This window comes from Nestor notabilis, unplaced genomic scaffold (assembly GCF_000696875.1).
Source record: "Nestor notabilis isolate BGI_N333 unplaced genomic scaffold, ASM69687v1 scaffold7331, whole genome shotgun sequence".
In the NCBI taxonomy this organism is placed as follows: domain Eukaryota; kingdom Metazoa; phylum Chordata; class Aves; order Psittaciformes; family Psittacidae; genus Nestor; species Nestor notabilis.
Window position 1 is genome coordinate 14,927 of NW_009915087.1, and position 23,006 is coordinate 37,932.

The window sequence follows — 23,006 nt, forward strand, 5'->3', positions numbered from 1 at the left end:
AGTTGTCTTCAGTGTTCGTAGTTCCTTGCTTTGGAACCACTGTCTTTGGTTTAGGCCAGAGGAGAATTTCTTTCTAAACGCTTCATCACCACATTTGAGTCATTAGTTTTGCTGCTTTCTTTGAAGCCAGTTTGAAAGCTATTGTATGTCTTTGGGCTGCACTGGAGAAATTCCTGGGTTGTCAAGCCTGGTCTTGCAATTGCAAGCAACCACATTATGTAAAACTACTCATAAACTAATCCAGGACCATCCTAAATTTAGATATGCTTTTTGTCCTCCCTGACCTGTTTGTGTGGCTGAGAGTCTCATTTTTCTGCTAGTTAAAATGTGTCTGCTCATTTTCATCATGTTCATGGACAGGCTATACTCATTTGTTCTGGTGCTCACATCGCCTTGGCTTAAGTATGTGACCCTCCCTCCCTCCCTCCCGTCTCCTCAATGTTATTGCGAAAACAGTCTGCTTTTTCAATTTTATTTTGGTGTGCTGAAACAGCTAACTTACACTAATATCTTCTTAACTCCTCTCCAGTAGCCCTTCTGTGAAGTTTATGCAACCTTCAAAAATAAGCATGGCCAGAAATAATTATCATAGTTTTCCAGAAGAGATTTCAGCTGTGCCTTGCTCAATGGTGATTAATCAGTCTGTCCAGGAGGCACCTTACTTAGTGTGTCCTGGGACCACAAACGTCTTTTTCATGACAGCATCACATTGATGGGCCACGGTCATCCATCATCAAATAATGCCCCAGGTCCTTCTTTTGCTTTGTTTTCTTTCCAACTGATGAGTTTCCACTCTGTAACACATATGGGTTGTGAGATTTTTATTGCTCTAGGTGCATGTTCTTGTACTTTATACTTTGATATGTCATCCCATTTCTAGGTTATCCAGGTTTTCCTGTGTGATAGTCTCATCTTCCTCTATGTGATAATATTTCCATCTTTGTATCATCATCAGATGTCAACAGTGTAAACTTTCTTTTATTCCAGTTTATCAGTGATTAAAACATTAAACAAAAATGGTTGTAAGATTGATTTTTGAGGAAATCCACTAGTAGCCTTCTTTTAGAAGGTTAATATGACCCATTTTGGAAGTGTTCAGGGCCAGGCTGGATGGCGCTTTGAGCAACCTGGTCTAGCGGCAGGTGTCCCTGCCCGTGGCAGAGGGGTTGGAACTATGTGATCTTTTAAGTCCTTTTCAACCCAAACCATTCTATGATTCTATGATTTTGGTTTGTTTCAGTGTTAATGTGATTTTGCTGAAGACCTCCTAAACCTTTGCAAACTTTGTGTTTGCAAGGTTAGTTACTAGAAGAGAGTAGATGCTCATTCTGTAATGTCTTGTCTTCAAACTCTCTTTTGCTACGTTGTTAGAAACTGTGTATATTACAGTGCTAAGCTTTTAGTTACCTTATAAAGATTTGTGAATAACATTTATTAGTCAGTAAATCCCCTACTTACAAGGGGAATCACTAAAAGTTTCCATCTGGTTGAAACAGAAATAATTTATTCTTTTGAAGAAAAAATAAATCACTATAATACAAATCTTGTTCAACACCCACATAATTTTTCACTGTTAAGCACTTAGCATCATTAAATATTTGGCTTTGTGAAGAGAGAGCACTGAGTGAAGCTTTAGAAAAAGAAGGCATGGTTTTAGCCAATATTTTAATTAAATACATCCATACGTGTCCACTAAAGCAATATATTCTATAATAATTTTAAGATCAATGATATGTTTTGTACTTTAATGGGAAATAAATTTTATATTAAATATGCACTCCATTTTTTAAAGAAAACTTCCCAGCAGTACTTGATTTTAAAGACAGTGTCAACGCAAATCCAGTATTTTGATGGAAAAATCTGCACATCTCGCTGCAAGTGAAAACAAAATGAAACAAAATGTTTCTGCTGTTCCTATTTCTACTCTTTCTTCCATAGGGACAAATATATAAATCCTCCTTTTTGCTTACAATCATTCAAAACAATTAGTCATAGCATTGTGTGATTCCTCTCAATGTTTATAGATTTTCTAGAAATGAATCAAATTTACCTGAAGTATGCTGAAATTATTCCAATACAAGGCACTGATGCTTTACATTTATTTTCCATATGGAAATAACACAATATGCCATAGTTACCTGCTATGACCAGACCCACTTTTGAGTTTGGTCAGTGTGCATCACATCTGTGGACTTCATGCAGGGGCTGGCACCTTGGAAAAGGAAGCCAAATCTTTTCCTGAAACTGTATTCTCATTCCATAAGGAAATCAGTTTGCTTTAGCAAGGCAGACAGGGCAAACTCAATAGCCATGTAGTTAATACAAGATTAGTGAAGCAGCAACAAGTAAACATGAATGAACTGGTGTGCATAAGTGTTGTGTTATCATAATGAAATAAGAGGAACTTGATCCCAGTTGTGAAGAGGAATCCTTAGTCATATAAAGAACTAGCTTGCTGTGAAAGGTTAAAAAAACTTGAATCTGCTTTTCACTGTACAAATATCTATGTATGTCTGAAATCTGATCCTAGGATTTCATGCCTTCATACTTCTATAGGGTCTGGTCCAGTCCAGCTTTTCAAGAAAGCCAGACTTAGCAGCTGTCTGAGTCCCTATGTTAATTTTCAGAACCATGTGGTTAACAAATATTATTTGTCTATTATATTCATTCCAGTGTGCAACAATGTCAGTTGTCTAAAAATAGGGAAATAATAAAATAATCTCGTCTTTAGGTGAGTGGAATTCATATGATTCTTGGACTGTGTGAGGCTATTGCAAGAATTTGTACTGAGAGGCATCACATACTCTACTGCTCCCTTTGTGACTGCTTCCTATGAAATGACTGTTCTCCAGAGCACATTGTTTGATTGTTAAAGGTCAGCTTTTAGTGTAACAAAAAGCACATTTTTCCTGGTATGAAGACAAGCACGACCCTGCATCCTGGGTGGCATTACTTTTTTTGCCATATACTCTTAGATTATTCATTGTAGATGAGGGAAACAAGTTCACTTCCCTCAGGCAGTCTAAGTCAGCAAATAACTTTGTCCTAGGACAGTTTTAAATATTCAGCTTCATGCACAGTTTTCTTTTTCAATATTTTAGTATTAGTGTCATTGAAATGCATACACTTTTTTAATACCAGATACTGCAAGTGTGTTACATTGCATCCTCAATATCACTATTCTTGGCCTGTTGGAAACTATAGGATATCTCTTTCCTGTGTGTCATTGCTGGTGAGAGTTAGCTACCTGTACATATCCAAGCATCTGTTTTCTGCACAACTGTTGACTACAGATCCCATCTTCTATGGTTCTCAGACTGTAGTGCTAATGGACCTTTGTGGTCTCAGTAAAGTGAAGAGAGATACAAGACTGAAATTCATCCTAGTTCAGGCAGTTTGAAATATGTAAGGCATAGTCCCAGTTCCTTACAGTATACTTAATGATCTGAATGTATTCAGATGCAAAGCCCTGCCACGTTCTTGTGCAGCAGGAACTCAGTTTCCCGAGTTAGACCACAAAGGAAATGGTCTTGTGCTTAACTGCATTCCAGTTGTCAATGTCATGATCTACAGAGAAGATGGCTTTATGGTTTCTATAGTTTGTGGGGTTATTTCAGGCATTTTGGAAAGAGGTAGATATTTTTCTTGAAAGTCATTCTTATGTTGCTCCTTCTGGAGAGAAAACTGTTTGTGAAATTCTTTTATACAGTGAGCTCCTCATGAAATAGGCCCATGCTTTGCAAGTGTGTACTCATTTCTATTGTTTAATGAAGGAATAGTTCTTTAAGGTGCATGTTACTGATCACATGATTGAAGCTTTACATGCTTCTGTGTTTGGTAGAAAAGTAGTAGTATTAAACCAATATTAGATGTTATAATTATTCAAGCTTATTAAAAATAGTAAGGTATGTGCAGTTAGCACTTGTCTTTGGTTGCTAGCTATATGAAGTTACTTGGAGTTAATCTATGGATTGTTCATTAACTTTACACAGTTAATGAACACAGCAGACAATATTTTAAGGATTCACCTTTCAAACTCACTGATTGTCCATTGAATTTGTATGCCTATGTTCTCTTTTTCTTATCATGTTATTAATACATGTAGTCTTTATATTACTTGTGTACCCCAGTGTTTCCTGATTCTTCTTTATGTTTTTGTTGTGTAGTTTCTGTTTCCTACAATTTGGCATCTATAACATTATTATTTACTTTGTGCCATCCTACTTCTGAAATGGATTTTATTCTTAAAGACAGAGAAATCTATTTTGAACTGCTTTTTCAAATTTGGTGGTTTTTAACCAAGTGCACTGACATAAAAGGGAGATTACCATTCACTTCAGTGGGTGACAGAGTGGATTAGGAAGGGGGATGCATCTCATCAACTATGCACATTCATAGCATAGCTCTACATCTGAGCTTCACCCCCATCTTCTCTTTGGTGAGAAAAAGCAGCTTCTATAGTATGATTCATTTCATTTTGAATGAATGTCTAAAATAGGTTATGTGAATTGCACCCTCAAAGAGCATATTTCTTCCCACTGAGTATAAAGGGAACTGGGGCTGGTCAGATCTAGAGCTGTGCAATGGAGGAATCAAGTTGGAGTTGATGAATTCCATCCCAGGCTACAAAGTCCACTGTTGCTGGCCAAGCATCTAATGTTTGTTTGAGTCCCATTGACTTAATCAGGACCCTAGAGCATATATCAATGCATTGTAATTTATTTCGATAAGCAGATTTTACTGATTGTTTTCCTGAAGCTTTCTGTACTTATAACCATGTTTCTGTAAAAAATCAATAGTGTTTGTGTAAAAAATTAGTATCGTTAAATAAATTGAAGTACAGAATCTGAAGTCAAAGGCATGATAAGGAGGCTAGTATAATTTTATGTATACTTTTAGGTGCACATTAAAAGAAAATTGTACACGTTCAAACAGCATAAAGGGTTGGTATAATATTTCACATGCACCTGATAAAGATCTGAAAATCCTGCTAAGTTTCCCTGCCAAAAATCAGGTATGTACACCCAGTTTTATGCATGTTTGTTTATTGTGACTTAAAATGTGTCATTTTGTCACTTACTGCAGCTTTCCTTCTTTTGTCACCATGTTCCACGTATTAGTCCCTCTTATCTAGACAATTGGCAAATGTATTGGGAATCCCAGTAAGTTGAATATGTCAATCAGATAGATGTTTTGTTCCTCTCCTATAAAATGTATCCTGAAGCTATACTTCATAATGTTGAGTCAAAAATTCACCCTGCAGACAAAGGCAACATTTCCATTGTATCACTCTGTCAGCTATTTTAATATTTCCAGTGACAATACATCGAGTGCATTATGTAAGTTTTGAGCTTTGTATCAAGTTACAAAGCATTCACTGGGACACATATGCTAACACAAATGTGTCTTTAAGTGCTTGGTATTAGTATTTACTCAGTGCCCGTTCACAGCACACACAGCCTTGAGTATTTGATTATCAAGTATTGTGACTGGCCACTTAATCTGCATGCTATTGTTTCTCGTTTTGTGATTGAATGCACTAATGTGATCATATTTATAAAGCACTCTCAGCCAGAAACAAAGGATAATTCATTACAAGTTAAATTCTGTTTCATAATTAAGTGCACTTTGGTTATAGATGCAAACGTCTCTCTGTGAGGATTTGTATATTCCGGCTCAAATGTTTCTGAAGGACTATAGCAGCATATAATGCTGTTGTATCTAATGCTGTTGTATATAATGCTACTGTAATGCTGTTATAGCAAAATTCTTGCTCTCCTAACATACCTTACAGATCCGTTTGATTTCTGGAAGTAAGCGATGCTGTTCCTTTCAGGACTTTTTCTGTATTGCTTCTTCAGCTGGGAGAGGCCCTCTCCTTTGAGAAGCTACCGAGTCAATTGTCTGATTCCACCACAAATATTTTCATTTTGTGCACTTCCTGATTCATAGTTTGCTGTAAAGACAAGGTGAGAACTTAACAAACATTACAAGAAATCTGTTGTATTCTTGTTTTTATCGTTTTATAGGTTGCTATGGCTGCAAGCACAAGCAAAATCCTTACTTCCTGTATGATAAAGATTATAACACCTGCTGAAATATTTTATGAAAATGTAGTACTGAAAAACTCATCCTGTTTCTGCAATCTAACCACTCTCATGATAACTGATAATGGTAAGTTTTACTAGTACATGTATTTAATGCTTATTCAATGTCCTTTATTACTGAGAACTGACATAAATAGAGGCCTAATAGTGTGATAGTAGGTAATGCTTTTTATTAAATGTCACTGAAAAAAAATAATTCATGTTTTGTCAGGTGATTTGAGTATACTCACACTATTCTTGATAATTAAAGATTTGATAATATGCAGTCCTTTCTAGAAGTAGTAAAACATGTTAACTTACGGTTAGAAGCAACTTCTTCAGTTCAGCCCATAGCAGTGCAGTGTGTTAGCATTAGGAGTATATTTACATGGTTAGGTTAGTATATTTACATGGTTAGGAGTATATTTACATTTACAGTGTCTAAGGAAACTTTAGATAGCTGCAATGACAATCACGCTGGCTGGAGCTATGGAAGCAGTGTGGTTCAGTGCTCTGCCTTGACAAATTAACCCATCTTAACCCTTCTCTCTCTGCAAACAGAATTTGTTTTTGCAGGAAATTGTACTAGCATAAAAAGAGAAAAATCTGACTATGAATGCTTGTACAATAAATAATATTAACATTCAATTAACTGTTTCAGCCTAACTTAGACACTCTGAGAAAGTGATTGTCTCAAGTAGAGGATTAGCAGAAAAATTGAGAGGCAGTTTGACTGGTACATCTTTTTGGCTTAATTTCATTCATCCTTCTGACTTACTGGTTGAATCAATTTGCAATAGATCTTGTACTACTTTGTTCACTAGTAGTTCTCAGAGTAGAGATCTGAGCCATTTGCATTAGACACATGCTGCACGTGGTCTGTTTTGTGCATTTTATGGGCAACTAGAAGTTTTAGAATGAAGTGGTAAATTCCTGAATGTCTAAACATTTGAGTTGTTCTCTAGGCTCGGTCTTACAGATCAGGTGATAATCCTTCACCATAGAATCTTATTTGACTAATAGGAGTAAAACATCCCCCTTGCGTTGCTTCAAGGGTCTATATAGAAGCACAGAGCTTTTATAATACAGGTTGGCCTTATTAATTTTTTGTTTATATTGGAATAGAAAAGAGAGTTTTAATTTAAACTGAGGGACAGAGACAGCAAGCCCAAGGATACCATGTGCTCTTAAGTGACTTGAAGAGGAATCAGAGGATTCAGATAAATGCCTGCCTTTATCTTTTCCTAGATCTGATTCTCTTATAATATCTTTCTATAGTAAGAGCAATGACAGATTTTAAATGACCTGTTGTTCTGAATTGCTCAGTGCTACAAAGAGCTCTGTTTCTCAGGGACCTCTGCCCCTGAAGGAGGTTCCTTGCAATAGTGGGATTTCAGGAGCTCATCCTATGGCCTTTGTATGGGAAAAGCCTCTGGCATCATACAAGGGTTGTGTCAAGTTTCTGTGCAATATTAATCTGGGAATCAAGAAAAGACTGTCACTAGCAGGTGACAGCTAGGGTGATATCCATAAGTATTCTGGTCTATTAAGCTGTCTTCAGTAAACACTGTTAGTGGAATTTTAAGAGGGACAAATGCATTAGAGAATGAAAAAAAAGTCCTGTATTGACTCAGCCTGTAAAGACCTGTTTTCTTAGAATTATGGAGTACATTGCTTTAGTTCTCTGTCTTCTCGGATTATGGTATTCTCTTCCTCCATTAGCAGGTTTTCAGAGAACAGTGTTACAGAGGCCAGCTTGCTTTGCCAGTGCTTTGTGCCAAAGATGGGCCCTTTGACAGTCTTAACCAGAAGGCTGTGATCTTAGCTTGTGCCTCCCACTATTACTGCCACTCATATGCTCTTATGAGCTGAGACTTATTAGTGGATAATGCAAGTGTGGAAATTATGTTGACTCTTTATGGTACCTTATGTAAAGTGACCTCAGTCTCACAAGAAGATGCACTTGCAAAACTCCTTCAGATATAATTTCTGGAAAAAAAAAACATTTTGAAATACCTGCTACTCGGTGCAGTCTGGTGCATTTTGAAAGGTCAGCTCAGGCCATACGGCAAGTGATAGGTTCCATTAATTTCAGCTCAGACAAAATCAGGAAACCATATTTGACAACACTGGTTTTAAAATATTTGTACAAACTTAAAAGTATTTATGCAAATGTAAAAGAGAAAACAAGCTCTGCCAGAAGTAGATCAATTCCTGCCTTTTACTTACTACTCCTAGAAAGATACTATTTTTCAGTAGCTCATGGCTTGAGACCCTTCTCATATAATGAGGTAGGCAAGTGATTTAGGCAATTAGATGCTTGGTGAAGGATTTTAGAATGTCTATGTATGCTTACCCACATCTTCAAGCATTAAACACCTTTAAAAATCAGACTCTCCATTAAGGTGTTTAAGCATACAAACAGTCCCAATGGCCGTTTCTAACACTCAGTGCAGGTGACCTCTGCAGTGTGCACCCAAGTGCCATGCTCACGTGTAGAGCTAGGAGATACTTTTTATTTAACAGTGTAGATGTAGCCAAAGCTGGCTTTCATCTGAGCAAGCCAGCCTGTCATGAAGAGAAAGCTTTCTCTACCTTTGCAAGGTAGGTACACTTTTAAATCTGTGTAACTTTCCCAGATTAAAAAAGCTATCTACTTCCTAGCATAGAGAAGCCAGAAAAGTCTGCACACATGGGTTTCATTTGATCTCAGACAGTCATTCATTTCACAGACGTACACATCTGCAGGCACACAGATGAAAGGGACCATGGCTTAAGTGGTACATATCTAACTCTACTTTTCGATGTGGTATTCTGCTCATAGGAGAAGATACTCTTTCATTCCACAGCTGCCAGTGAATTGTTGGTATAGTAATTGCTAGCTGAAATAATGGCAAATTGACTCATGCAATCATAAAAGATTTAAATAGGATGAAAATTGCTACTGCATAGATTACAAAAGAAGACTTTGAAACTAAGTCTCTGAGACTGAAAGAGGGAGAAGTACGATATGTTGGGGTCTCTCACATTAAAACAGTCTGTTGTGTTAGAAAGCTTGAATTTGGGGTCTGGCTGTGCCACAGTATACCACTGTGTGCTCTCTGGGAGATGATCTTATATCCCAGCCTCATGGTAGCATTTCCTTATCTGTATCCTGACAATAACATTGCTTTTGTACGTCATGCAGTGGTAGCATCAAGCTTAATTAGTGAGAGTGTATAAAGTCTTGGAATAACTCAGCTGAAGGGTGCTATGGGAGGATAAAACTTAGTTATTTTTATCAGTCAAAAGTGTGAGTGAATGTATGAGAGAAGGTGCATAGCATGTAGAGAACAGGTGAACAAGGCACATGAGCTTTCAACTCAGTTATTTTTTACAGTTATTTCTTGTAATATCCAGCATATGTCTAACTGTGACATTTTTCCAGATTGTCTAGTTATCGAAGCATCGCTGTCCTCAAGCTCTTGGAATATCACACAAACATTTCAGTTGAAAAAGTAAGAGACTGGTTCCTATTGAAGTTCACTGAGAGGATGGGGTGGGGGGGAGGAAGGGGGCCTGAAGTATGATAGTTCTTTTTTTTTTTTTTGTATTTATTAATGAAATACATTTCACTAAAGATTATCAAATCCCTTTTCTTGGCCCATTTCTTCCTTCTCCTCCTTTTTTATTGTCCTCAGAAAGCTACTTCTTCTGATGACTCTTTTATTTAAGGGGACCCTGGCAGCTAGCAGTAGGAAAGTCATTACAATGACTGAATTTATGACAAGTGCCTGAAGTTATAATAAAGGATGTCACAATGACATTACAATCCTTTTTGTCCTTGTGAAAAAGGTGGGCTTCTGATACTCAGAATAAGACCTAGATTAGAGGAGTCAGGAGATTCTGTAAAAGTTATTTATGGAGCTGTTTTTTAATAGAGCCAGATACAATTTAAATATGGTCCACGGGTAACATAAATACAATTAAAACAGAAAATGACATCTAATTGCTTATAGGAATAATGAATACCTATTGTTCTGTGCACATTATTTTTCAAAGCCACACACTTTGTTGAGAGCTCATGGTAGAAAGCATTTCTGCTCAGTACATGGCCTAACCCTTTATGATACCTGGTTGTTAAAACTTTGAAAGATCTGGTTAACAAATGCTGTAGGTAACTACAGTGTTCCTGTTCAGAACACTCCTCTGCTATACACAGAGGTTAATTCGTGGGCACTTGGGATGAAATTGAACTCTTTCTTTTTGGGAAGTGGCACGTCACTTCCCTGTCCCTGGAGCAATACAGGGAAGGAGCTGTCTTTCTCTAAATCAGAGCATTTCTCAGCATGTGTGGAGAGGGCCTGTGCTGCTCTTGGCTCTCCTCCATGCTGATAGATGCATTGCAAAGCAAGATGGGGACAGATTAGTCTCGAACAGGCATATTTTATGGTAGGGGAAGGCAATAGCAAACTAGCAGTACTTGCTAGCACTACACACACAGAACAAAAATTCAGGCAAGCTGTGAGTCAGTGACAGTTTTCTGCCCTTTTCTGGTTAAAAAGTATTATCTGGCCACTTATGTACTGGTGAAAACCACAGCAAAATGAAACCCAGCGTGTTCCATCTGCTTCATGCTTTTTGGAAATTTATGACTCTCAGCATCTCAGCACAGACTGTATTTCATACTAAATTTGTCCTCAGAATAAGCACAACAGAACAATAGGCTTGGAGAGTAAATGCAGGTTATGTGGTTTACACATTTCATTACATGTTTGTCAGGTTGTTTTGGGGGGTTTGTGCTGTTTTCTGTCACTTGAAATTTTACATTCATGGCTGAATCTAGATTGAGTTCCTGTGTCTTGCAAAACTTCTGTTTTCTGTGTTCCCAGCTGCTCACAATGTGTACACAAGGGTGAATGTGCCAGCTGTAAATGGACGCGTGTCTCTCCTGCCACCACCTGCCAGGTGAAGTTTGTTGGGAAGGACTGGGATCCCCTGTGGTGCCTTTTCCTTGTATTTCTTACATCTGAGCAGCAACCTGTCTCTTCCTTGTCCTGACATGCAGAAATGCTGATTTTTTTTTTCAGGATAGTTGTAATGCAGCTGCTTCCAAGGGGATCACCACTGCGCAGAGAACAGAGGTTAGTTAGCATTTTAAGATTGGCATTATTGAGTTTCTGTGGGTTGGAGGAGAAATTTATTTAAAATGAAAGGACTCTGCAGGAGGAGTAGAAATCTGGATGAGGAGGCAGTCAGTTGGTTAAATAGAAAGGTAATGCAGAACTTGATACTATTTTTTTCTTAGTACTTTGTTAGTGCTTAAAGGTACCAACAAAGATTTACATTTCAGATCCAGGTATTGAGACAGTGAGCACCGGAGTAGTCATGTGCCTACCTCTGGATAGAGTATTTACAATATTGTTTCAAATGCCAAAGTCCATGTGCGCTGTATTTAGGCACTCCACAGGAGCCAGCATACTGATGGCTGGGACATGTAAGCTTACCACCACCACCAACAAAAAAAACCCAAAAGAAAAATAGAGGAGAACATCTTGAACTTAATCTTTTACCTAGTCTTAAATGCATATTTGAATTCTGCTGTCAGAGAACTCTGCTAAGTTAGGTTTCAGAGTCTCAAACTTCCTCCTCATTTCATGCAGTCAGATCACAGCTTCTCCTGAAACATAGCTGCCAGGGGAGCAGAATTAAAGGGGGGATGTGCCATCCAGTTTCTGCATAGCAGACAAGTGGCTAGAGGATGCGCCCAGGAACTGCAATCGTTGGGTGTTAGTAAATCCCTGGTTCACACTTCCAGAAAAACATTCATTGCTTCCAGGCTGTAGACAAAACTGGAAGTGGAGCTACTCTCCATCTATCCTGCTCAAAGTGGACCACTGAAAAGGAAGGAGTGACATTGGTGCCAAAGTACCTTCTGAATCTGGTTGTTGAGTTTCTGTTAAAATCATACTCACATACAGTCTTACATGATTTGCCTCGCAGGGCAGCCCTTTAACCACAAGGTTATCCCTTCATTCTCTATGGTGCCAAAATGGTTTTATTTTCTCGTAAAACTAAGTGGTCTTGTCATAAGTGGTTGCTTATGACATGCAGGTGTTAGGGAAGAAATGAGTAGTGAAGAGAAATATGACTGATGAGTAAGTACATAGAGATTTGCGGCCTACGCTTTTTGGTTTCTGCTTTTCCATGAGTGATATCATGGTTGGTATAAATAGCAATTGTGTTCTTATCTCTGCATGTTTTGTTAGAACTACCCAAACTTTTACCTGGGAAGACAGGAATTGCCTCTTAAATTCAGCTGTTCAGTTGAGGTTTCTTAAAAAAAATCACAAAATCCATTTTGTTTTTCTCAGAGATGAGTGGAATTATAATACTTATGCTTCTGAGCATTAATATTCTGGATTTGGTCTGCATATAAAGTATTAAGGCTGATGAAAGAACAGAAGAAATTCTTCTTTGCTCTGCTTCCAAGTGCATTAATTTGACATTGGTAAATAGGTGGAATTGCCTGGGAGATGGCTTTCTTCCACATGCCTTATCTTGGATAGACAGTGATGGACAAGGTGGTGAAAGCACTAGAGGCAGTCCAAAGGCAGATGTTTATTTAGAAGTGATTGATCCATTCAGAGGGCTTGAAATTGCATTTGAAATCCTACTCTCCTTTGACTGCTGGTGCTTTAAGGAGAACATACTGGCGAGCTGAGAAAGGGGATTTGTGTTTTCCCACAGCCCCAGCCCAGCATTTAGATTAATATACTTTTTTTCAGTGGAAGCCCCAGCCCTCCTCTTGAGTCCAGCTGCTGGATTCCATGCATGCACCTTCACGCTCCCAGCGCCTGAGCAGCAGTGAGGATGGTTGCACAAGTACACTTAGCTGGGGAAATTTGATTTGGCTGGAAATAACCGTTGTCTTTAGGCAGGTTATTTTTCATCTGGGCCACTTCCCTGATCCAGTTCCTCACACGGCCTTGGGGCCCTATGCTGGCACCGCAGGAGGTGCTGCGCAGGAGCAGGGTTTTGCTCCCTGGGGTGACAGAGCCTGCTTAACCTGGGCCACTGCCAAATATCTCAATGGGACCTGCAGTCATGCTAGCCACACCTCTGAGAATGTGGCTGCCACTGTTTACACAGCCCCAAGGAAGCGTTAGGCTGTCCAGAGGACATGGCAGGGGGGCTGAAGCTCAGAAACATGGAGCTTTATTGAAGTTGACAGGGCTGTGCTGATTTACATTACCTGAGGACCTCGTGCACTCTTTCTGTATGTCTCTCTGCATTTACACTGCTTCCATCACATGCCTCACAACTAGTGATTTTTATAAATATCCTTCTGCCTTTCCACTGTCTTCCTTCCCTCTCACTGCCAGGCGTCTCTCCCCCAGCCACACAGCAACTGGAAGGTCAGTGGCCCTTGGCGACTGAGGAAATGAGCACTGGGGAAACAAGCACTGCAGACCCCAGTGAGGATGCTTGGTCCTTCCCACATTCAGTGAGGAAATTCACAGTTTCTTTTGCTGCTGAGGGAAGTGTCATGGACCATGGTGGTCAAGCCAGGAAGCAGGCTCCCAAGTAGCTGAGGCCAGCTTGCCTCGACGCTGCATGTGACTATGCTGATGCCACAAGTCCAAGGCAGGACATGGCAAGGGGGTCTGTTGTGTAGCCACAGGGAAGGCATGACTTCAGGGAGGGACTGAAACTTCCAGAGTGAACCATTCTTCATGGGATTTCTTCTTGGTGTAAGAAAAGAAACAAGGGGTGCTAAGCTGAAGTGCCCTGTGGTGTGTGGTCCCTGGCAGGGAGGCCAGCAGGAGCCGAAACAGTGTTTTACTGCTTTCTGTAGTGTTTGGGTTCTGGGTTTCTGTTTGAGGATATTGACTGTCCTTGGTGTGCTCAGGTAGGGGATAAGCATAGAGAGAGAATGTGGGTAGAGAAAAGCACTGGTATTTCACTGGCTTTAGTCTCTCAGATTTCTGCTTCAGTTGTCCTGCTTGTATACCAAGGGTTAAAGTGACCCTCTGATCAGAGTGAGAGTGAATTTTCCCCCTTAGGGGTTTCTTTTGCCCTCCTCAATTATCCATGCCAGAGGTCACCTTGGAGGCCTTTTTGCATTCCCTCTGGCCCCAGCCTTTGCACTCTTTTGTGCCTTTCCTAAGGCACCAGTTGCAGCTTTCAATCAGTTGTGACAAGTCTCAGATTTGCTGCAGAGTGCTCTGGTGTTCTGTGGGCAGTGGTATCATGTGGGGACAACTTATCCCAGGGACCTTTCTGAAATGGGCAAGGTTGTATTTGCAGGATGGTGATGTGACTCCAATAGTCCACTCAGGCCACCAGCCCAAAGTCACGGTGCTGCTCTGAATACATGAAAAATCAGTGGGAAGAAAATCCCTGTGGGAAGGACTTCCCTAGAGGTTTTGCACCAGCACCCATCTCATGCTCAGGAAGGATGAACTGCCCAGTGGATGTATCCACAGGTGTACAGCAGAAGTTAGGATAATCACAATACTCTAAAAACTCACTTTAAACTGGTATTATAGGCAGTCTAAAAGCAAGCTAGAAATCATTTGCCTAAGAAGGTCCCAAACAGTTTGTGGTTTCACATGCATATTTTCCTGTTTTATGAATGTTTTCTGTTTGTTGTCTGAAAGTCACACAGAAAGGAAACCGTCTGTGTGACTATAAAACTGGGGAAGCAGCAAAACTGATTAAACATGAGATGCTGTCAAACATATCAAGTAAATACACTAGGGAAAAAATCTCTCTTCTAGCTTGGTAATGTTAGTAAGTTAGAATAAGTAAATATAAAGATACACAAAGAAAAACACAGTTTAAAAACTGGCCACATTTCTGCAAGACTGACAGCATCAGAGCAAACTAGGATTGTTTTTAAACGCTGGAATATAGATTTGTAAATTTCTTAGCATCAAAACGGGATACCAAAAAGTCCCCACGGTTATGTTGTACCTTTAGTTCTATGTGTGACTTTGAAAAGACTTTCTAGTAAAGCTAATTCTGGGGCTCTTTCTCGACTTTTCATTCTAGGAGTTGACCCTGCTTCCCCTTTTCAGGCCACAAGAGATGCCTTCATTTGTTTCTCCGATCTCTCATGGTGACAGCACCATGGGTTTTGTCTTGTGTTGCTTCTTAGTTCTTCAAGGGTCACACAAAATTAATCATTTCAAGCTGGATTTTTATGATACTTACCTTCCAGTATGTCAGATTGTGATTCCTCTGCACAATTTGGCAATGAGATAAATTGAAATATAAAATATGTAGGTAAAAATAGTTGGTTTGTAAAGAAGTTGTAATTGACAGTACTTCCCAGCATCAAGCTTAACAAGATCGAAATTAATAAGAAAAATGTTTCTCATTGCCATAAAACCTACATTCTGCATTCCTGAGTGGTGATTGTCTTCGCAGATGTTGTTTAACTGCTTAGCCCTTTTATAACCAGATTTTGTTTTGCTTTGTTTTTTGATAGCATATCAGCATTCATTCCATTGAACCTTTGTGGATTTCTACATTAGGCAAAAGTGAAATAACAGTCAAAGGAGAAAACTTTACACGAGCATCAGGCATAAAACTGATACTGACTGGAATCACCGGCTGTAAACCAGACATGTGAGTTAAACTCGGAAAAATACTCTTTCACTCCCATGGTGAAAATTACGCCCATTTTGCCCTAGCAATAAAGTTGTGTGAATGGTTTGTCAGGGGCCTTTCCTCAAGTGGATGCTCTGCACAACTTTAGTTATACTTCCTCTTTAAATTCCTGAAGGATGGAGATGAATTTGGTGTTTGGGTACAATACAAGGGATGGATGGGGAAGTGGGTGGTTCTGTCAGCAGTAGTAGGACAGTTCTGTACCTGTGCCTTGCAAGCACCTCTTAGGTCACAGGAAATCCTCAGCTTTTGTTTGACTCTCCTCTGCTTCAGAATATTCCCACTATATTCTAGGATTCTGCTTGTGAAATCACAAACACCATGCCAGAGAAGGGAATCTCTCATGAAATAGCTTGTACTTTTCTCTGTTGATGATTGCACAGTGCAACCCCCTAGATAATTAGGCTGTCTTATTCTGAATCAGTCATTTTCAGGTGCAGCTGCAATGGCTGTGTGTGATTGCTAAGCCCATTTTGCATAGCTAGCGCTTGAAAAAGTATTCATATGATACTGTTCAGTTTTTACTGCAACCATGATTTTCCTGGGGACCACAGAAAACAAAAGGAGAAAAGGAGGGAGAGGGAGGAAGTAGAGAGAAAGAGGAAGGAGGGAAAGGGAGAAAGGAGGAGTGAAAGAGAAGAAGAAAAATAAGAAAGAAAAGGAAGCTGAAGATTCTCATTCTTTACTAGCACAAAGATGATATTGGTAGCACAGAGAAGTATACAGTAAATAGCAAAATCACACATTGGATTACATAGTCTCATCCCAAGGCCATAAGATCAATATCTGAACTGTCTTCTGTGATTATTGTGACACACAGTAACTTCATTCCACAGGTGCCCTACTTTGTCTTTTCAACTTCCAGCTCTGTCTTTCCATCTCCATCTGGCAGCTCAAAGAGAGATTTCTCTTTTCTCCTTACCCTTTGCTTTAGGTGATAGACTTCCTGAAGCAGCACCAATGAGTAGCATAGTGGCATCTGTGTTTCATCATCTGACTGTTTTCTTTCTCCTCCAGCATTAAAGTTAGAAATGTGCTAAACGATACACAAATGACATTTGCTCTCCCACCAACACGTAAAGAGGCCAAAAGTATATGTATACAGGCTAATGGGAAAAAATGCTCACCACCAGTGACCCTGCATTATGTCTCACCACCATCATGTCTTGGAATCACACCAAATACCTCCTGGATCAGGTAAATTTCTCTTTCTATACTTTTTGTGTATATATTAAATGTAGATTTTATGTTTAACATATAGTCCCACTGAGCTGATATGAGCCTCCTTCCTTGACTCGACTGCAGTTGATGTAAACTTGGATGACTGCTGTAACCTGTTGTGGAGAATGAATTTACGCTGGTGAACTGATTTAACATTTAACATACAGATAGGGTCACGATAGCTGCAAGATGGATTCTGTGTTCTGCGGGATTCTGTAAACTCCTTCCTGCCCACCCCAAGTCTCCTTTGTAGAAGTCAAAAATAGTCTCTTTGTACTAAAGCTAAATCCAAAATACAGGTAGCATGCATAAATTCGAACTTCAGTTAACTTTCATTTCTTGATACTAATAGACCCTTCACCTCCAAAACAGTATAAGGTATCAGTGAATTAGAAATGAAGTGAAAATAATCACCACTGCAGTGATACACACAGACTTGCTGTAGGACGGGTGTTCCCTAAGCCCGAAAGAGACCATTTCAAGCTTCTGTGGTGATCTCTGGAAGACTCACAGATCCAGTGAAAGACTTAGAGGGTGGTTTTAAGATATTCTCAGGCACAGCTTTCTACCTATCCATCTGCCTGCACAGTTATTAACTGCTTTCACATTCTTAATATGGTATCTTGGTGTCAAGCACTGGTAAATGTGGATTTGAGGTAGAGTTGGGCTGGCAGCTGCAGCAGCTGAGCAGCTACGATGCATGCCCTCATCTCCAGGTGAGAGGCAGCTCAGGCAGCTGGAAATTAATAATACCTTAAACCACTCCAACTGTGTTCAGCAGAGGTTGTGAGCCAGAGCCCTCAGACACAAGCACCATTGTGTGTGCTGAGACAGATGGTCTGAACACTGCCGAGAATGTTTCCTGTGAGGTGCCTGGCACCATCGGTTCGTCCTGAAGAAGGCAAGAATTAAGCACAAGCAGGGCTGCTCTGGGGCAGTGAAATAACATGATCCTCTTTCTTCTAGACAGAATATTAAATCACAGTCTAGTTCTCTGGCTGCATGAATAGAAAACAAGGTGGAGAGTGCCTGAGAAAGAGTATGTGTGTGTATTCGTTACTTGTCATTTGGTTTTGTGGTAGCAAAAGTATTTACCATTACATTATGAGGAAAGAATGGAAGTATGCTGTATAGCTCTAATTATCTTGTCCTCCAGTTTGACTTTATTATATTGGCTGCTACCAAAGCAAAGTAGTTTATTCACGGCTGAAGCTGTAATGCAGGACTTAGCTGTGGAAAACCAGATAATATTAAACTCCCTTCACCCCACTCTTTGTTTTTTTACAGTGGTGGTCGTAAAATTACTACGATTGGTAGAAATTTTAATGTCGTGGACAGTGTGATTATTTCAGATGACCAGAGATCAAACCTTACTGTAAGTCTTAATCTCCTTTGTAATACCAAATGCAGGCTTCTTGATGGATTGGGTTTTGTTCCTAAGGTTTAAGGAGAATCTCGGTAGTTTTTAAACTCTTGCAGGCACACATTAGTCACCCTACTGAAATAAATATGACCACTTGTAGGATTACAGTTGCACACATTCCTAGTACAGGATCATGGATACACGTAAGCTATTCTCCTGCATGATTTCCTAAACCCTTTTTCTACGCTTTAGAGACTTGTTTCAAATCTGTCCCTTTTGAGTCTCTCCAGCCTCCATACATGGATCAGTTGGAGGAGAGTATGGTTTACTTCTCTCTGGCTTTGTGTTGAGAACCCACATGGTGCCACTGCCTCAGCAAGGGGCCACAGACTGGAGCTGATGTTGGGATGAAACCCTTTCTTCGAGGCTGTGAGGAGATGGGCACCCTGCTGACTCCTGGGCTTGCAGCACGGAGACCAGAAAACAGCAGCACCACCCCATGGAGTGAACAATGGGGTGACTGTAGCAACCCCCATCTCTCAGGAGTTAAGCTGGGGAGAGCCAGTGCCCAGGGGTGCCAGAGAGCTTGTCTTGCTCTTCTATTGTCACCTACATTGAGGGGAAGGAAGGAGAAATCACTGTCACTATTCCTGTCTCACTGCAGGAAATATCTGCCTTAGCAGCATGCAATCAGCCTTAAAGCAGTGTGCAGAGTGTGTGATAAATGTGCTTAAAGGTAGACACAGGCTCAAGACAGAAATTTTCTCAGGTGCTCTGCATGCAGTCCTCATCGAAAAGAAGGGGTTTAGCAGACACCTGTGTGAAGTCAAGAAGACATGAAAATGGTTTTGAGTGCCTCTGTTTGTAATTGTACCCACTGTTGAGTACTTAATGACTGTTACAGCTTTGCTATTGCATTTCTAGGTCTCTAGGTGTCCTGGAAATGAATCTGAATATCATTACTTAACGCCAAGCCTGAGCCATGCAACAGAGGGTAAAGTTGTTGATATGATGTTAAAAGTGGAAACTACCTTTATACCATGTGTCAAATTACACTATCACCCTGACCCAGTGTTCATTAACTACCAGCTGCACACTGAGCTTGATCCTGATCTGGAATTGAAAATATATGTAAGTTTTAAAGTAATAAAGTATAATTCCTTATTTTAAATAGTTTTAAATAGTAGTTTGGGATCATTTTACTTACTCTATTTAATGCCTGTTTATTATCTTCATTTTTTTTCCCCTCTAGAAAGAAAATGACAATTTGAATATTTCTAAGACTGAGGTAGAGGTTTATCTGTCATATATGAATGGTGCGCAGACCAAAAAGATATGGTTCAGTGTCCAAAATATTACCAAAAAACCAGACCGTAGCACCATACTGTGCAAATTCAAAAGGGAAGGAACAGACAAGATTGACTTTTCCACAGTGAAAGTTTTTGTAAGTAGAATTCCCTTTTGTTGCAGTTCAAGAGTGTTTGGATGTTTATACAAATGTAGTAAAATGTAGCAAAATGTAGCATTAATGCTCTCATCATGAATGTTCTTTATAGAGGGAGGAACTGGATGCGTTTTCTGCTCTCCTGGTACTTGGTAGCACAGTATCTTCCTCATGTCTAAGCATGCCTGCCTAGCTTAGGTGCCGCTAGAGCTCATTTTCTGTCTGGTTACTGCTGTGGTGTCAGAGGTAAGCTGTGCCACCCAAACTGAACTCACTGCTGCTGAGCTCTAGGAGGGCAGTAGATTGTCACACCTCTAGCTACAGCACAGACATCAGTGATGCAGCATGACTGGCTTCAGGAGAGCTCCTCATCTTAGTTTTGTAAGCAATCTCATGCTGCAGTGTGGCCATGAGGAGGATAGTGCCCTCCCATTCACTTTTTGTACTGAAGTAGATGAGGATCTTGAACAGTGCATAGGGATCACCATTAAGACAGAAGAGAAGGCATTTCTGGATGAACAAGAGGGTGAAATTCAATGTGCAGTGGGAAGGACAAAATGCTTTGAATGTACGGCACAAAGCCAGGCCCAAATATAAGAACATTAGCATGGATGTCAGAGCTAAATGGGAGCTTAAGATATTTGCTCCATGAATAAGACGAAGATAGGAATTTTTAAAAATGCAATCATCACCACTTATGAGGGAGAAAAATTATGCCAGACTTATTGCAGTGTATGGTGGCATAAAACTGAAATAACTCTATTGACTTCAAGGCATATGTCTCATAGTAAAGATTAACGAAGCTATTCTCAATTTCATATCACTGCTGACTGATCCCCCATCTGTGGATCCCGCCATCTGAGCCAGTTATGGCATGGAAAAGCCTTTCTGAGAGTGGTGTTGCATTTAAATATTAACATTGCATTGCTCATCCTGCAAGCTTCATAGGAGTGACTGTCATAGAAAGGTCACCACTTCGCTAAGGCAAATCAAAGGCAATAGTTATAATGTAACATTTCACTTCTGGTACCTTAAAAATGGTTCTTTCCAACATCAAGAAAAATGTAAAAGCAATAAATCATCACATGTTTTTTCAATCTTATAAATAAATCATCATGGAAGAAGTAGGGCCAGTCTGTAGAAAGGATAAGCTGAGTATAAAAGGTAGGTATTGCCTGAGAATAAATGTATCTCTTGCCATAGTTTTGAGGAAGAGAGAAGATATTGAGTGTGGTGTCAAAGACAGGATGATCAGTCTGAATGGCGGTATCAAAGAAGAAAATACCATTCTTGTGACAGAAGAAAGATTCATACAGATCAAGGGGCTCAAGACAGCAGTAACAGAATCATTCCCATCACAGGACTGAGAAAAAACTGGCACATTATATTGTAGGCTTGGTAGAAAAGCTCTTAAATAAAACTGCAGTCAAGAGACACAGTGTATGACTGGGAAGCAGCAAATATAAACCCAGTATTTAAAAGAAAAAAAAAAAACCAACAAACTAGGCAAATAAAGACTTGCTAATTTAATCCTGTTTCTGAGTAAAGTTTTTTAATGTCTTTTGAATGAGGGACTCATGAAAGACCTGGAGGTAAATGGAAAATGGGATAATTGTCAATTTCTTTTTAATGAAAACAGATTATTCCAGATAGCTTTATTTCGTAAGATGAGTGATTTCCTCAACAGCAAAAAAGCAGTAGATCACGTGTACCTGGAAGTCATTCAGTAAACTACTTAACTTGGTGATTATGAAGATGCAGGGATTAGAAAATGTGGATGCTGTGTGTGGGGAGCTGACTCTGGTCAAAGTTGATTTTCATACAGATACTATGCAATATCACTAGTGACTTGAGTGCAAAAATAAGGCATGTGCTAATAACATTTGCTGATGACAAGGCTCAGAGGTATTACCAGTCCAGAGAAGGTTTCATAATGTCATGCAGGAAGAATGAAATGAATTTGGGAATCAAAACTTGATGAATTCAGGTGTACCTGATTTAGTCCATCATTTGTAAGCAAAATAAATAAAAGAAATGGGACCAGAATAGGAAGGTTATGGTAAAGATTAAAGATATATGAGCAGAAAATGATGCATTGTCTCAGTGTGCAGTAAGCAGGGATGAGTAACAGAAATTTCTGCTTTAGGAATGCTTTGGTTGGACATGACAAGTGGAGAAAGGCAGGTGTATCAGCCACAGGATGATGCTACCAATGCATTTCAGCCTTAGAAAAGGCAAATGGGATCCTAGGAAGAATCAGACCAAAAGTACTTTGTATATAGAAACTATGAAAAAATATAAACTGAGGAAAAAAAAACCCCAAACAACATTTGATGGAGGAAATAGGTCTGCTTTGTTTGATGTTCTTTGTAGGCCCAGAAGTATAAAGGCTGTGCCCTACCGGCCCTGTGGGGTTTCTTTGCTTTGCTCATGTCTGTGTAGCTGCAATGTGACTATCCAGCTGGCAGTTTCTAGCTGCCCTGGCTGCTCACCTCCTGTGACAAACCAGTGATTGAAATCACCAGATCTGTGCCTGCCCTGCTGTAACTCAAAATAATTTCAATCCAACTCTCCTTTTCAATTATCTCAAGCTCATTTCTATCCCTGGCACTTGGTGGTATTCTTTCTCCATGTCAAAGTGTATTTTTACCTCTAGTCTGTTTATAGTCTTAGCTACCCTTTTATTTATGTGCTTTCATGGTCCTCTTTGAGATCCTTCTTTGTGAAATTTCTTCTGCCATAATTATCAGTGGTGAATGACTCAGTTTGGCATCTGGCAGACTTCAGCCCTTTTGTATATTTGTAAGAACTAATGCCTGTCCTGCCTTTGACAAGCCCAGTGGCTGTTGGGGAATGTTGTACATATGTTGTTCGTTGTATTTGTTCTTAAGTGGACCTTCAGAAATGCCCTACATCCTACATAAGGAGGTTGAAACTTCTGCAAAGAAATAGAGAAGAGGGCTGTGGGACAGGCATCTGTCAAAAATTGTCTTCCCTCTGTCAAAAATGGCATCTGTCAAAAATGACTTCCCTCATTATTAGCATGAGTCTTACCTTGCTTTTCTGCTCAGCAGAGTAGCACTGTGAGTGCAAACGGATGTTTTTACTATCAACATGTGCCTTTCTTGCTTCAAAACACCAGAACATTTAGCAGCAGTTCTGGAGTGCATGAGCTGCTGGGCCAGCTGGAGATCAAATCTTGCCATTCATTTGAGGGTGCTAGTTTGCAGTGAAG

The 23,006-nt window shown here is 39.7% G+C and overlaps 1 protein-coding gene across 1 annotated transcript in view; it reads left to right on the forward strand.

The window, feature by feature from the left end:
- PLXNC1 (plexin C1) overlaps window positions 1-23,006 on the forward strand; it is a gene marked incomplete at its 5' end in the record, with an annotated part of 66,991 nt that overhangs the window by 14,845 nt on the left and 29,140 nt on the right. The window contains 9 exons of the mRNA XM_010023947.1: window positions 4,900-5,014; window positions 6,030-6,174; window positions 10,958-11,033; window positions 11,161-11,209; window positions 15,562-15,701; window positions 16,761-16,940; window positions 18,252-18,339; window positions 19,252-19,491; window positions 19,580-19,771. Coding sequence (XP_010022249.1) covers window positions 4,900-5,014; window positions 6,030-6,174; window positions 10,958-11,033; window positions 11,161-11,209; window positions 15,562-15,701; window positions 16,761-16,940; window positions 18,252-18,339; window positions 19,252-19,491; window positions 19,580-19,771 — 1,225 coding nt within the window. The remainder of the gene's footprint in view (window positions 1-4,899; window positions 5,015-6,029; window positions 6,175-10,957; window positions 11,034-11,160; window positions 11,210-15,561; window positions 15,702-16,760; window positions 16,941-18,251; window positions 18,340-19,251; window positions 19,492-19,579; window positions 19,772-23,006) is intronic.